This window comes from Mus caroli, unplaced genomic scaffold (assembly GCF_978045245.1).
Source record: "Mus caroli unplaced genomic scaffold, Mus_caroli_1 scaffold_10, whole genome shotgun sequence".
Taxonomy (NCBI): Eukaryota; Metazoa; Chordata; class Mammalia; order Rodentia; family Muridae; genus Mus; species Mus caroli.
Genome location: NW_028227265.1, coordinates 118,970,347 through 118,987,187, shown reverse-complemented (window position 1 = coordinate 118,987,187; position 16,841 = coordinate 118,970,347). Strand labels below are relative to the sequence as shown.

Sequence of the window (16,841 nt, the reverse complement as noted above, 5' to 3'; positions counted from 1 at the left end):
AGGACAGCATGTGAGCCTCACAGTAAAACCTTCACCTGTGGGGACCAGCTGGCCTGTCCCCTCGCCTTACCTCACCCAAGCTCTGCCTGTCCATCAGAGCCTCACTAGGGAGCTTGCTTCTTTCCTGGAGTACAAATCTCCAGCAGGGGTTCTGGAAGAGAAACACTTTCTGTGAAACTGTTAAGTCTGCATAGGATGTATCCCTGCTGAGGAAGGAACATTTATGCTTGCCACTTCCATTTTAATTATGAAAAGATAGAGATGTTTATGAAAATAGCCAGTAGAGAAGGGAATTTGAAATTTTAAGTTATTCTACTTTGTTTCAAAAATATATCTTGTTGCGTTTCCTCAACTTAAAACGTCGAATTCCCTGAAAACTGAGGTTATTTTGTTACTAGGAAATAGTAGCTGCTGTAAAATTATTACACTTTAGCATGAAGTGTTTACCTTAAGTGCACAAAAGAGAAATGTCCCTTCTCCTGAAATAGAACCACTAGTAAATATTAGTTTAGTTATAGGATTGCTCAGAGAGCACATGGGGGAGAAACAGGGCTCTGGAGACTGACCAGCTTGGTCCTGCAGGAGGTAGACTGGAGGCAAAGCAGAGATGGGGCTGATGGAGCTGAAGGGAGTCAGGAAGAACGATGTGGGCAAGGCAGGTGTAAGGGCCAGTCCCTGCAGACGCTGGGGTCAGGCTCAGTTCTCAGCAGCTGTGTTCCTGGACGCCCCCTCCAGTGACACCTGCCAGACGTCTTCCCCCTTGGGCACATCCTCCCAGTCTTGGGCTTTGGCCTCTCCTGACCGCTTTTCAATGAGGTTGGTGTGATCCAAGCACTGTGTGTGAGGTGGGGAGATGGTGGAGGAATATATAAACATTTTAAGATAAAGCAAAAGCTTAAGGGAGGGGCTTACGAGGGGGAACAGAGAGGAGGCAGGGACTGTGATTGGGAGGTAAAGTCAATAAATAAATTAATTAATGGAAGAAGAAATAATAAAAGACCTATGACTAAAAGATAACATTCTGTTTTCTCTGGAAAGAGAGTAATTGGAGGGTGTATTCCAATTTAAATACACTATTTGTGTCATAAAGCCCTTACTCCCGATATAATTAGTAGAGGAAATCTATGTCTACTTTCACCTATAACCAATAGGTAACCAGAAGCAGGGGACACAGGAGTCCTGCTCCTCTCCCTGGGACCCCACAGCAGAAAGGCATTTCTCTCCAGTTGTCCTCAAGAGCCTGATCCATCTTCCTTTTAGAAGTGGTTTTCCTTTTTTTGAGTGCTCGAGACTTGTTTGTATGTTGGCGCTGTGGTTACATTTTTTGTATTTAACATGCCCACCTCATGCTGAACATTGGGACAATATGACGTCACAAGTGACTGAGTGAAGCTGTCTTCCAGGGCAAGATCCATGAGTCATGCAAATGGAAGACTTAGTCTGAATGTCCCCAGTCTGTGTGTGACTGGGGGTGGCGGGGGTGGGGGGCTGTAGCATTAGCAGGTGGCTCTGCATAGCAGACTGTGTTATCTACTGTATTGTTTTCTTCCCTGAACAGCTCTGTGTCAACCTGACCAACGAAAAGATGCACCACTATATCCAAGAGGTGCTTTTCCTACAAGAACAAACAGAGTGTGTACAAGAGGGAGTTGCCATGGAAACTGCCTGTTCTCCTGGTAACCAGGCTGGAGTTTTGGATTTCTTCTTCCAGGTACTTACATAACATAATTAGAAACTTAACAGGATGCCTGCATTCAGGTGCCCCGGAGAGAGAGAATTTTCTTTCTGAAGGTCTTGTTTGTGAGGTATCCTTGTATAGGAGATTCTGCAATGCCTTCATAATCCCCCAATAGTTTTTTTTTTTTTTTTTTGAGAAGCACAAATTAACCTTGCCTGAAGGGGCATTGGAAAGCTCACAACTTCATTGAAAGGACAAGAAACATCAGAACTTGCTAATATAAGGATATTCACCATTTTACTTATCAAACCTAAAGGTCTCATCAGCCGATTACACGAGGCCAAAGCACAAAATGAGTTCTGTAATCTGATATAGACCGAGAGACCATGAAATACATTGTTTGTTGTGCATTGGTCCTTAAAGGTCCTAAAATTTAAATTTTGAAATATTGGCAGAAAAATATATGTGTATATATAACATTTGGTTTTAAGTTGATCTTTAATTAAAATTCAGCCTAATTGCATCAGCATGTGTTTATATCGATATTTATTATTTCTGTGCACATTGAAAAGCTTTTGACTCATTATCTTTATTGTATCTATAAATTCTATAATGATCTATTATTATATAAGGCAGCAAGATATCTTAGTGGTAAAGGCACCTATCATCCTGGACATACCTGATGGAAGGGAACAGCCAACTCTTGCAAGTCACCCTCAGACCTGCATATGAATGCCCTGGTATGCAAACAGGTGGACAGGCACATATACACACACTCGAATACACACACATGGTAGGGGGAGATAATAAATATATGTGAGAGCATGTTTTATCAAGCATGTCAACAGTAACTTCTGTTTCCTATTATAGGATGCTGTTTGAAGTCACCCATCACTTCTAAATGCTTGACTAGTAGTTCAAATAGGCACCATCTAGGTTTCTTTGAAAGCTTGTAGTAGCACTTTCCATCTTCTGTCTCGACAATTGTCTATCTCTCTAAAACCATTTGTGTTTTCCTAACACTGTAGCAGAGGGCGGGCTCTAATTCCTGCTACCCAGTTGTCAGGATAAGAGTTATAGCTGAGAGATCCAAGGTGGCAGAGTGCATCCGTGGGCAATCATAGACATGTGTTAAAAGTCAAGGCACTCTCATTCTGGTTAGCTGTGTGAATATAATAAAATTGGAGAGCATATGTCAAGGATGCCAAGTGGAGCAACAGAAGAAAACGTTTGACCTTTGCTGCCTTTCAGAAACCATCAGGATTCTTCTCCCTACTGGATGAGGAGAGTCACGTGATTTGGTCAGGGGAGCCAAACCTCCCCAGAAAGCTGCAGGGTCTCCTGGAGTCCTCAAACACAAATGCAGTCTACTCCCCTGTGAAGGACGGCAATGGAAATGTTGCTTTCAAAGGTCAAGGCGCGGCCTTCACTGTCATGCACTACGCAGGAAGGGTGAGTGGACGGCGACGTGTGCCCCGTGGACTGATGCACCAGAGGGGAGGGAGCGTCAGAGCACATGGTTCCAGGATGTGTTACTATTCCACACTCAAAGGCCACATGAACAGCCTGCAGTCATTAAAGTTTGCAGATTGCTTGCCTTTGCTTTGAGTGTGAGTTCATATCTCAGAACAGTGTGTGCTGAGCAGGGGAGCTATCTCACTGTGTGTGGAGACTTCAATTAGCATGAGTGGAAGAGCCTTGGGCTTATCATAAATAGCTTTACTCCACATTTTGGGGATAGGTTTCTTATATAAACTTTGGGTTTCTGAATGTGCTTGACCTGAATGTGAGCTTAGTATTGTCTTTCTCTTAGAGCCTAAGAAAGCAAGCCCTCCAACCTTTCCCAGTGTTTTAGTTGGGTTTGTAAAATTGGTTTCTCCATTCAGAGTCTAAGCCCCCGCCTGTAGGGGTGTCCCCACACTCCTTTGCCATCCCATGTTAGAATGTTCCAAGTGAGTGCACCTTTGCCCTGTGATTTACCCACCATAACTCTCTGACACAAGTCATCTCTTCAGGATGGGTGTTCTAATCCTCATAGTTGTCTTGGATCCTTTTTACTCTCATAAACTCCTTTTCCAGGTAGAGTAGAAACATCCTTCCAGCCTACTTAACAACACATTTACCACCTCTTAATTAAATGATCTCTGTTCTTCTCTACTCAACTCTTGTTTATTATTGATGCCTTCCACTTTAGAATTATAAACACACACACAGAGGCAGACATATACATGCTTACAGACACAGGCACACACACACACACAGGCAATCACACATACACATACACACAGGCAGACACATACATGCACACAGACATAGGCAGACACACACAGAGACAACCACACACACACAAAGAGAGAGAGAGAGAGACACACAGACACACTCACACCCACACTTTGAGCTACCACTTAGTGAAAATGAGGGACTTGTGAAGTATCCCATTTGATCTCTTCCTGTGTTTACTGAGATGCTGCTGTCCATCAAAAGAGATGAGCTGGGAATAGCACACACCTAACAGTCAGATGACAGCAGAAGTAACAAACTTAATATTCTAGAGCTGTCAGCATAATGCTATGTAAGGATGCAATTATTTTGCTCATAAAAGTATATAGACTTCTCCAGAGGCACTTACTAACTGTATAGGAGAGGGTATTTCAGCAGAGACTTAAACTCTGGAAGTATGTGTCAGTGTATTACACAGAACTCACTTGCACAAGACAGAAACTACTCTCACTATCTGCACAGAAAACAACCCAGCTTAGAAAAAGAACTCTGAGAGGGTCTCAGTTGATATTTTAGGGGTGCTCCTAAAGTATGCCATGAACCTGCCTGTTGTCGGTTCCTGTACCGATCGATACCCCAGCACCTGTGGAACAGCAGCAAGCACACCCTCTCACTCAGTATCAGAAAAGCAGGGGCTAGACTCAGGATTCACAGCAGCCATGGCAAAGAGAAGCTGGTGCATGGTGGGCTAACCTGTAGACATGTCAGAAAGCACAGCCTCTGTCACTTCTGCCTTCTAAGCCAGGGCAATAGGGTTGGACAGATGGAAGCCAGAGAAGATTGAGCTCCCTGGTGCAAAGTAGTCTGCAAGGGAGGCAATTACAGAAAGCAGTAAGGGTGAGTGGGCAGGCCCCCCATATCCACCCACATATTTGGGAAAGGATGCAAGTTTCATTGACAGTGGAAAGAGTGATAGGGTGAGACATTTAATATTATTGCTTTCAGCTAATCCATGGACATCTGTGTGTGCCCTCCTGATGACTCCATCCTCTAGAACCATGGCTTTGTCAGAAGAGATAAGATGAAGTAGGAATAAGGAGATGATGTTAGACATATTGGGGGAAGGGCAGAGCAGGCTTTTGTGTGATTGGCCAGTATCCACATTTAGGATAAGGAGATAAGGAGGTGGCATCCATGAGAAGGGGATGGGAAGGCAGGGAGAGGAAAAATAACCAAAGCTATGGGCCTGAGACAGTAGGGTCCCACTGTCCTCATGTGGCTGATAAACAGGGACTACACTGTGTCAACCCAAGACATGTATCCCAAGAAGAGAACCCGAAAATGCTCAGGTTCAGATCGTCCAAGCTGGTGGCACGGAGTTTAATGCAGACCCTGATTGGATGGTGAGCATCCCAACTGAGCCAACCTACGAACAGCATGGAGAGAGACAACTATGGACAAGAGGGCCCTCTCAGATGCTAAGGGAGGAGACCAGGCAGCCCACCTAATAGGCTGGGTGTTAGGCAGAAGATGCCCCTGTGAGAACTTGAGTTGACTGATGTCATTAGATGCTTGGAGAGGCTTGTGGGACATGGGAAGAGATTGATGCAAGGGTCTATATTTTTAATCCCTGAGTAGTTCCCAGTTGTAATTCTCCTTGGCCTCTTCAAAGTCCTTACAAGTAGAAGAATGTCCCACTGTTGTCCTCAGATTCTTTAAACTCTGCCATCTTCACAGTATATATTTTCTGGATTTGGGAAAAGCACATATAAAGCTACAGTTGGGTATCATGACTTCTTCTAATTTAGGAAATTCTTTCTTAGGAGCTTCCTAGGATCTCTGCTAGGCCAGCATCTGAATGCCCTTATTCGTAAGTCTGTTGCATTGTGCCTTATAGACAAAGCAGACCCATAAGACATACTCAGCGTTAAAACCCAACAACCGTGTGGTTCGGAATTATAGCTTGATTATTTTGAGTTCAGTTGTAATTATTTTTCTGAGTGCCTAATAGCATTTCAATTTTAATTTTGTTTTTGAAACTTTAAGGGGAAAACAACTGACAGTTTAAATTACTAGGCGATTGTTCACCGAGTTCTTAGAGAAATTAAAGAGCACAGGACAGCTCGATGATTAGTTGGTACAGAGCCAAAGCCCCCGTGGAACCGTGCATTTTCCTTTAAAAGCATCTTTGTTTTTAAAGAGAGTTTTCCATAATTGGAGTCGATTTTGTGGCTTTACAGAAATCTTTCATTTTACTGAGACGTACTAATGAGTTGTAGCCAAAGGAGTCCCCAAGGCCCTGTTCACGTGCTATAGGGTAGACTCTATGTGATTTCGAGCAATATGTCGGCCCATATGCCTTTTGAATTGTCAGTCATAGCCACAGGCGTTTACGTGTTGGATTGTTGCATTGGAAAACAAAAGTATCACGAACGTGTTCTCCGTTTTTGTTGATTAAGTGATACGAGAAAAGTTCACTCATCTAAAAGCAGCTATGTACTGTGGATGATATAACCCTTGACCCCAGAGCTGAATCCCAAGGAGAGAGCCCAGTGAATCCATGTGCTCTTGAGCCTCTGAGCATCTTCTCGACCAGATGGATGGTGTGAATATCCTGCCTCACTCGGTGCTCCTGCCTGGTGGGCTGACTTGCTTGTTTTAACGGGACTATGCAACACCCAGTGGGAGGGATAGTTCGAGGCAGAGCTGACACTATCGTTGTTCCCCTGTCCCTGGCTGGATGCGTTCTAGAAGCACTTCTCCAACTTGGGAACTCTAAAGAGGAGCCTCTGCCCTGCTTAGGGAGCTTTCTGAGGCGGAAGCTCAGAGGTCCTTTCAGGAATGTTTAGGCACCATTATCTGAATTCCGTCTGATGATCCTTCCTAAACACATCTGAATGTTTCATTACCCCCAGGAGCGTGGTGCAGCTTCCTGTCTCCATTACAGAAATATTTTAAAGTAAATGGGAAGAGGCTGTGCATGAAATATTAACAAGATCTCATTAATGAGCGTATGTTTGAATTAAAGAAAGCTTTCGGGGCTTGGGGGCTTGAGGGCTTGGCTTTTTGTTTGTTTGATTGTTTGTTTTAGCCGATTTTAAATCTTATGTGAAGTTACCTGTTTTAGAATTTGCTCTTACCCTGATGATTTAAGTGACAGATAGGCGTTAAACCCACAAATGTGCCTGCGTTTATTGGCTGTTAGAAATCGGGATCTTGAAGGAAAGAAGAGTTACAGCTTGACAATATCAGCTCTTAGGAGAGGTGAATTTCCATTAAGGCGAGGCTAAACTAACTCTAACTCAGAAATTGTACTTTGAAGCTCCTACATTTTGCAGTGAGGAAAAAGTGAACAGATTATGAAGTTGTAAAACGATATGGGGCTAAAGTTGAAGATTAAGTTAATGAAATTTAAATAAAGATTCAGTTGTGAAATACACATCCCACACTCCCGTGAGCAGATTCTCATGTATTCAAGTTGGGAATGGCCTTGCTCAGAGCAAATGTCTTAGTGTATGTCTCGGGGCTATAGTCATCCGACTCTGATGGTAGTGTGCATAGAGGGTTGAGAAGTCATGTAACCCCAACAGGCCATGAGTAGAATGATAGAGGCCATGAGCAGTAGGACCTGGTCCACCCTGGATGAGGGAGTCAGGATGGATCTGCCTAGAAACCCCCAGAACTCCAGCCACCTCCTCTCTCCAGAACCACAAGTGCACAGACCTCTCTTTCGCCCAAACTGTGTTTACAGGTTCCAGCAGCAGCCTGAGGAAGAGAATACAAGCATTCATTGTTTCCTGGCAGTTTACATACAAGAAAAGTGAAACATGTTGATGCTTAGCATTTTAGAGTTTCTTCCTCATCGTTGGTCTATCCTGAGCTAACTGCTGTCCTTCTTGATCTCTTTGTCCCCTGTGCTTTTCCTCACCTGGACGTCCCGTGTCCTTTGTCCTAGATCTGGGCATCTCTCTGAACATCATGTTCCTGACCTAATCTATGCTGCTTTCAACTCCCCTTACCGTCATCGTGATGCCCGACCCTTGCCATTGACCACATCCTTGTGTGTAAACAGCACCGTGTCGGTTTCTAAGTGGGCCTTGGGTGCCTTGGGTGAGGGCTGATGATTCATCAAGATCATAAGTCATGGGTGAGGTTGTTACAGCTCTTGCGACAGAAGAGCAGAAATGGGTGGCTTCATCCCAGTGCAATGTATCCTCCCAGTAATGGAAGATGGAAGTTCAAACACTAGCATCTACAGGTTCCTCCTGGCCTCCCTGCAAAGAGGAGGGAGTCAGTCCCTGAGTTGTGAACGCATTTCTCCTGATTGCCGTTCTGCATCTCATGGGTCATTTCCTCTTCCCCTAAGGATTTGGGCATAATGTAATGTGTCCCCCTTGAGTCTAACTAATAACACTTTTTAATATATATATATATATATATATATATATATATATATATATATATATGTATATATATATATATATATTGCAAATAACAGTCTATAATTCTTGGTGAACATGAGTTTGGGAGAGAGCATCTACACAGGAGTTTCTGGTGGGTAGTGGGCCCCTCAATTCACATTGCCCCATGTCTTCATCTCCCTCCACCTACTGGGTCAACAATGCTTTACTATCTACATTCTGCGGAGTCCACACATACAAAAGAAAGAAAGGAGACATTGCTCTACTTGAACAAGTTTGAGTTTCATTCCATAAGGACATGACTGTGAAGACAGGGACCCTCAGTTGTACGCTCGTGAAGTTTAAAATTGAGAAAAATAACATCACGAATCTCATGGTTTCTTCTGGGGGTTAAGGAGTAGGATGAGTGATTATTTTTACATATTTCCTCAAATATACCTATCCTAGCCCCTCCGCAGTAGTCTAAGGCCTGCAATATATACAGGCCACAAGGCTAATCAAAAATTTGAATAGACAGAGCTATCAAACTGAATTAAGGAATCATCCAGTCAGTTTACTATTTTTGTCTATGATGAGAATATTGGTAAGCCAATGGACTTATCTAAGTGTTAAAATATCCCTGTTTGGTTTGCCATTCATTTTTACATCTCATAGACGTGCTTGTGTTAGAATGCAGAGCCAGGCTTAGTGACACGTGTTTAAATACGTTATTTGCCTTTTCCCTAACACACACTGATCAGCATTAAGACAGCTGTGACCACTCTGGGTGTATTACGAGCTCTTACTGCTCTTCCTCCGCTTTAGAGATTTCGCTGAAAGAAAAGTGGAGACAATTCAGCGATTTCTCTATCCATGGAAGCCATAAAACCTGTGCTGAAAGAGAGAGCATGCAGATGACTGCCTTAACTTATGCTAATGTGACATTCTCTTTCTCCTGGGCTAGACCTGTCCCATGTGGCGAGTAGTTACACCTTGATTAAAAAGAATTCTGCAAAACTATTAGATTCTTTAGCATTTGGGTTTACGCCTAACAGTGTGAACCCACAGGTGTTTGGGATTTTACTGTACGTTCAGTGATACCCTTTCAAAATTATTTCCCTCAAGAAAATTAAAACCGTGCAATCTCTGTACGCACTCTGCATTGTAATTTTATGACGAGATAAAAATGTATAGTCCCCTACTACAGTGTACTTATGGTCTTGAAAGCATGCATCAGGATTCTTCCCCAACCCCCTACACCACATCCATAAAGAAGAAATTGTCATCCCAGACATGTAAGCCTGGGTCCTGTACTATTTGTTATTGTGATTTCCCAGGCAGTTGCCAGAATTTGTTGCTAGCTGTTGCTTGCTGATGGACACGGAGTGAGGATAAGAAGTTGTTATTGATACAGGGGCTATCTGTAAAATACCTCAATGCTTTTCTTCTCCTCACTAAGGACGTGTTCCCTCACTGAATAAGCTTGAGTCTGAAAATTACCCCTTGTTTAGAGTTATGCTGCCACCCAGATCTTCCCCCAGAGGAAAATCTTTACTCCACTGATAATTCTAGTGTGTTCTAGATGGTGTCATGCTGATTCAAACCAATCTCTGCACTCTTGACCTCTTGACATGGGTGGTTCATTGGGACCCTTTCAGCCTTGCAGGTGCACCTGTGCCCAGAGTGACATTTATAGCTTGTGCCCTGGGCTTTGTCTCTGAAGATTTGTGGGAGACACCGTGTACCCAGGAAAACTCTGGAAGTGAATCTGTAAATCAAATGACAGAGGAGATAGACAAATCAATGGGTGGCTACTGCTTTTTTTTTTCCTCCCTACTTTTTTTTTCTCCAGGCAGAAATCCCAGACACAATAATCAAGTCTGTCTGGTCTCAGCAAAACTGATGCTATTAAAGGTTATTTGATGAAAACATTTTGACCCATGTAGAAAGAGCTTAATTTACAATCTACATTTGTTCCCCCGTCTTGGTCGGATGTTTTTAAAAATAAACATTAGCCTCAGCAGGACCTGCTGTTTTCTTCCTCCATCAAAATTTCCTTTGAAGGTTGTCCTCGGAGATGTAGTGGTGAACTGTCCTGAGAGATGGTTCTCCCTCCCTCCCTCTCTCTCTCCCTCCCTCCCTCCTTCCCTCCCTCCCTCCCTTCCTCTGCTCACTGTTGGGTAGGGCAAATGCAGCGATCTCTGGACTCTCTTTCTTTCTAACTTCAGCATGTCATCTCACTTTTATGGCCATATAAAAAGTCTCCTAAAATATTGACACTTTCCTGTTAATACCTTCTCCTTAAAAGGAACACAGGAACTGTTCTCATTCACCTCAGCTGCGTCAAGTTCACCACCCAGATATCTTGGCATGGAGATGATGACTCTTCATGTTGTCCAGTGTTCGTTGTGCTCATCATTAACTGGAACCAAAAGGAAATACTAAAAACTATCAGAAGAAATCACTTTTTGGAAAAATAATAAAACCTGTCATTTTTGTTACTTTACTCAGTGCTGTGACCAAACAGCTGACAAGAAGCAACTTCGGGGGGAGGGGATGAGACAAACTCATTACTTAAGGGCGTTGTTGTTCATCCTCAGGAAGGTGGGAGAGAGAGAGCATCTGTACTTTGTAGGCATGAGAGCTGGCTTACATCCAGGTGAGTCAAGAAGTAGAGAGAACAGGAAATGGGAGCAGATCAAGTACCCCAAGCCCTGCCCATATCAAGGTAGCACTTCCCCACACACGTCTCCTCTCCAAACGGCTCTATCAGCTGAGCACACACGTTCTGAAAGAAGAGAATTCACAGAGACCTTATATTCAAACCTCAGTGCCCTGCTTATAATTTTGGTGAGAAACAGAACAAACTCAGCAGCCCACCAGTGGTCAAGGTCCTTGAGACAAACTGAGTGGAAAGCTGCAGCCGTGCATGAAAAGGAGCCAGGCGTATTTGCCTTTCCTGAAAATGATCATTTATTTATTTTGCTAAACCAGTCTTCACATATATTCTGGCGTGATATATTGAATTCACAAGTATGTCTGCAAAGTTCTGCATTTTTATCATCTGTTAATCCTAACCACTTCTCCAAGGATATTTTGCATCTTGTAAATAACAGGATGCAGGGAGGGAGTAGGGACGTGAAGGGTGTGCAGATTTACTTCTGTTCCATAAATATTGATGATCTTCTGAGTGCCAAGCTGGGGGGCACTTATAACTCAGTGTCCTGGGAAGATGGCTACCGAAATATGTGATCCGGCTGCCTCTCTTGGGAGCTTCAGACCTTCAAAGTGCTCCCTGCCACCTTCTAAGTACTCACTTTCTCTCAGCTCATTCTGAAAACAAAGTCGATTAAAAAATAATTTCCATTTTTATACCACTTTTAACTTTTAGCAAAACAGGAAATCTAAGGGTAAGCTGAATATCTCTGATCCAAAATGCCTGAGATCAAGGCATTTCCAGGTTCATATATGTTTCAGATTTTAAAATTGCACATAGAATTTACTAGTTGAGAAACTGTAATATCAAAAATTCAAGATCTAAAATGTTTTAATTTTTCTTAATTCTTGCAATTTTTGTATTTTGATCATATTCACTCCTACCCACCCAACTTTGTGTTCTCTCTGTCTCTCTGTCTCTCCCTCCCTTCCTTCATTCCTCCCTCTCTCCCTCCCTCCATCTTCCATATCCAGTAGAGTCTTGTTTGTGTTAGCTAACAATTCTTAGCTGCTGGGCCTGCTCTGGAGTGTGGTGGACATATTGGAGATCAATAGCATTGAAGAAACTGATTCTTGTTCCCTCGGAATCAATCAAATGTCAATAGCTCCTCAGTCAGGAGCTACTGGGAGCCATAGGTAAGGCATCTATGAGAGCCTTACAAGAGTCTGCTCCTGATGAGGGAATCTCATGAGACAACCTCCGTTCTCCATGTTGGGACTCTGGACTGAGCTAGCACAGGTCTTACACGTGCTGTCACAATTGTTATGAGTTTGTCTGTGCAACTTCCCCATCATAACCTGAAAACACTGCTTCCTTGATGTCATCTCTCACCTCTGGCTCATGTCATTTTTTCTGTTCCCTCTTACTGGAAGATTCCTGACCCCTGAAGTGAAGGAGTTGATATAGATGTCCTCTTTAGGGCTGTACGTTGTCAAGTGTCTTTTTTTTTTTTCCATATTGACCAGTTGTGAATCTCTGTCTAAAACCAAAAGAAGTTCATCTGATAAGGTCTGAAGATACATTCCTTTATGGTTGTAGCATTGTGTCATTATGAGTCATTTTAATATCATTTTCATTTACCAGAATAACAGTGGTAGATTTTTCCCCCTAGAGTCCATGACCTATCTAGTCTCAGGTTCTTGCCCTAATTAACAGTGCCAGGTATACACTCCATCCTGTGGAGTAGTCCTTACACATAATCAGAAAATGGTTTGTTACTCCCACGTTTGTGCCACCATTACACTGGTGCTTGCTTCTTTCCAGGCAACAGTGGAGTCCTTCATTATTGTAATTCTCAGAATCCAGGGCTGATTGAGACTGATGGATTCCTGTCTCCCTCGGTAGCATACATAGCACCTTCGAGCACAATGAAAGCTTCCAGTAGAGATGACACTTCAAGGTGAATAGCAGCCTGGTTTCTCTGTGTTCTGTGACCCAAGCATATGGTGTCTTAGGCAATAGAGTCTTACTGTCGAGTTCTTGTGGGTAACTAAGAGTGATGGAAACAACCTGTGACCTATTGGGGGCCTGTTGTGCCCTGTTGGCCAAAAATCTGAGAAGCTCCAAAAGATGTAAGCCGTTCTTGGCAGTGAGCTTGTGAGTTTGGATGAGAATGACCACCTTGGGGACCATAATTGTCCATGAAGGAATCAAGGACTGTTGTTCCTCAAAGGCATATCAGCTACCAGTTTTGCTTCTCTGTTAACACTCCTGTTAGCATTAAATGAGACTACTTTGGTTCACTCATTAGGAGCAGACATACACTGTTGGCTCTTATTGATGCCTTACATAGACTTGCATGCTGGCCTTTTGGCCAATCTGTCCCTAAGTTTATCTCCCCTGAGTATAAAGTAACCTATGTTTTCCATTGTAAAACAGATGTTCCAGATGGCTTTGTAGTTCTTGTTCTCCATGGCATGGTGTGTGTTGTCAGGATTTAATTTTTTTTTCTGGCATCACCTTTAAAAGTACATTCAGGAAGCATAGGCCTTCCCTGTGACTGGATAAAAAATGTAGACAGCTCCAAACTCTCTGCTTTGGCTTTGACTCACAGATTCAAGTTTAGTTGTTTTTGTAATCAAACAGCAAACATCCACAAAAGCTGAGCTGCTCAAAGACCTTAAATGCAGAAATGTGACCATTCTATGCATCCATTCCTCTTGATTTCCCTGACATTGCTCCCTTTCCTCTGGATGGTTTTCTGTGGTCACAGTGGAGTTTCTGCACACAGAACTTCAGACAGCCTAGATTAACCTGTATTTCTGTATCGTTAGCTCTCTGATAGTCAGGGTCAACTCAAGGCAATAGCTATTGCATATAGTACCACGATAAGTATGAGAGAGTACAGGAATCTTTTTGGCGTAATGTTTTTATTCTATTTAGAAATATACACACAGCAATGGGATGGACACAATATGGGGTGACTCTAGTTTTTGCTTTTGAAGGGACTCTCCATCTTGATTTTGTCCTGCTTTTCCTACTGTACATCCCAACCAGCAGGGAGCAAAGGGCCCGCCTCACCTTCTTGATGGGTTTGAGTTGATCTTCCTGGGGTGAGGTCTGACTCGCACGTATCTAGCTTTTTTCATATTACCGCTGACTACAGCTTTTTCCCAAGACATTAAAGGAGTGATGACTCTGAAAGACGGGCACAAAATTAGATCATTAAGTTGAGAGTAATAAAGATACAAAATACACACACACATGTATATTAAATACAGTACAGACAGACTTATACACATGCAAAAATATAACATGGACTGTGACAGCCGCACATGTTAGTCTTCCAAGGTCCAAGGTGGGATGTTCCTTCATGCCTAAGCTGTTACTGTGGGGAGCTTTATAGAGGAACTTTTGACTTTCAGCACTTCAACCACACAGAAGTGTCATTCTCCAGCTCAGGAACATCGCATAAAAATGTAATTATCAATTTGGCTTGGCCTTAACATGTTGACCTACAAAGGCAGTAGACAAGGGATCAGCATTCAGCCTATTGTCTATGCATGCACCTGTTCTGAAGCATCTCACCAATAAGGAGATGATAACAGGGAAGGAAAATGAAGAGAGCCGATATCTGAGTAGAGAATCTGTACGTGAAACCCAGGACTCCCCTTGAAGCTAGTGCAGTGATGTCAGTGCCCAGAGGAACCCATTCTAGTCCTGAGTGTGACAAGAGCTGAGGATGTTCATGGCAGTTAAATGCAGTGTCTGCAGCTCGTAGCTCCTGGCTGTTGCTTCTTTCAATCTTTTGTTTAGATCTCTCTGCCCACTTGATTGAATTCAGGGAATGGCCAGGATATCTTGCCATGCGGTCTCTCGGAAATGAATCTATCAGCCTTCCTGCACCCTGATTTTGTTTATACCTTCAAGAGGCCCAACAGTTTTAGTCGAGTACTTGATTGTCATGGCTGCATTCTTGGCTTTGCTTTTCTGTGAGCTACACAGCTGCTACAGAAGTTGAACTCTTGGCACCAAGACCAGCAAAGACAAGAACTCCTTGGGAACTGTCAAATTAGGGTACAGTACAATCTTAAAAGAAAATATATTAAAATTTCAAAGAGAACAACATGATTTGGTTGTATAAGAAATGTCAATAATCTGAAGAGGCTAAGAGATTTACCAGAATGGGAGCAGTCACTCAAGGAGATATGGAAAGAAAAGACACCATGGGGTTGTGGGAAATATTAAAAAGAACGGCAAGTTCCCATGCTATGGTGGGCACTGGTGGGCCGCATGGCTCCAGTGTGGTGCTCTTATCTCAGCAAACTCTCTGGCCTGGAGCTCCCAATACAGCTCCACCTAACTCCCTAAGTTCCCTTGGTGGGTTGTTGCCACATGAGCCCCATGTGATGACCACCCACCTCAAGATTAGCTGTCACAACTCCCAGTAACCTAGTAAAATCAAAACTCTAGAAGGTTATAATTAATCAGTCAGATTTATACACAATAAATTCTAAATTCACAAGATGCCCTGACAATAATTTCAGAGTCAATTGATAATGATACAAGCTGCCCAGCTAGATAAGACAAGTTATCTCAATTATTCTATCCTTATATGATATTATTCTATCCTTATATGATATTATAGCTACTGGTGGCTATTTAAAGCCACTAGGAATCCGAATCGTCCTGTTGGTCCTCCATTTTCCTCCTCCTCCTCTCCTGTGTCACTCCCTGTCTCTGCAACTCTTAGCTCCACCTCCCTTTTCTCTGTCCAATCACAGGCTTCTTGTTGTATTAATAATTAAATTAATAGAACAGGGAAAATCCTGCTACACCAGGGGCCTTGGGCATTTGGGACAGATGCTGGAAGCTGGAGCCACGGCTCCTGTAACCACGTATGTGTCCCAGCAGCAGGTTCTGCTTGGCTGGGGAGGAAGGTGCTGACCAGAGCTGCTGTGGCCCTATCTCTTCCCACCCTATCCCATTCCTGGCTTCAGGCAGCACTTCTACATGGCCACCAGGGCATTTCTAGGAGGTCCACTGTCTAGAACTAAGTAGACTACTGACAGACTGGAGGCAAACATACACAGGAGAGGACAAGATGATGTCCTGGGAAAGCAAGGAGAACATGTATCTATCCAGCACTTGAAAAGGCAAAACGGCAAAATTGACACAGAGATATAAAGACAAGCAATCTCTAGAGGAAGGAACTAGGGTAATGCCAAATTTGAACACTCGACATTTCCCAAATTTTATAAATGTGTGCTTTACGCGAGCACTAAACTATTGAATGGAACTTAAAACAAATTTTATTTTTAATTCAGATCATTTCAGTCCAGGTACGTTTTTGTTATTATTATCACCATTATTTTTTTAAACAGACCTCACATTGTAGCACCCGTTGGAACTGAGGATGTAGCCAAAGTTAGCTTTGAACTCATAACAATCTCACTGCCCCAGCCTTCTGAGTGCTGGATTACAAGTGTAAGCCACCACACCCAGATGGTAGTTTTATTTTAATAGATTTTGCTCTTGGTCAACACTAAAAACAAGTTGAAAATCTCAATATGTCCACTTACCATATCTATAGAAGGCTTCCTCTCGTTCCCTGCAAACAGTGCATTTATCAGCAATCTTTGCTAACAAAATAATTAGACTTTGCTGTGAACAATGGCTGGACAGAGGAGAAGGAAGGCATTGGGAGTGATTCACTTCTGGCTAGTGTTCAGCCCCAGGACTGGCTGTGTATTGACCATGGAAACTAGCATGGGAAGCCCCCCTTCCTACTGCTCACTTGGACTTCATCACACGTTTGCTGCTTCCAGGTTCTCCACCCTGCATCTCTGACTGTGCAGCAGAACCAACTGGGGAGGAAGGGGCAAGG

At 43.1% G+C, this 16,841-nt stretch overlaps 1 protein-coding gene across 2 annotated transcripts in view; it reads left to right on the top strand.

Moving 5' to 3' along the window:
- Positions 1–16,841, top strand: part of Myo16 (myosin XVI) — a 486,437-nt gene that overhangs the window by 317,881 nt on the left and 151,715 nt on the right. For both annotated transcript variants that reach the window (XM_021170663.3, XM_029481007.2), the window contains exons 22-23: positions 1,559–1,711; positions 2,930–3,130. In XM_021170663.3, the coding sequence (XP_021026322.1) occupies positions 1,559–1,711; positions 2,930–3,130 (354 nt within the window). The remainder of the gene's footprint in view (positions 1–1,558; positions 1,712–2,929; positions 3,131–16,841) is intronic.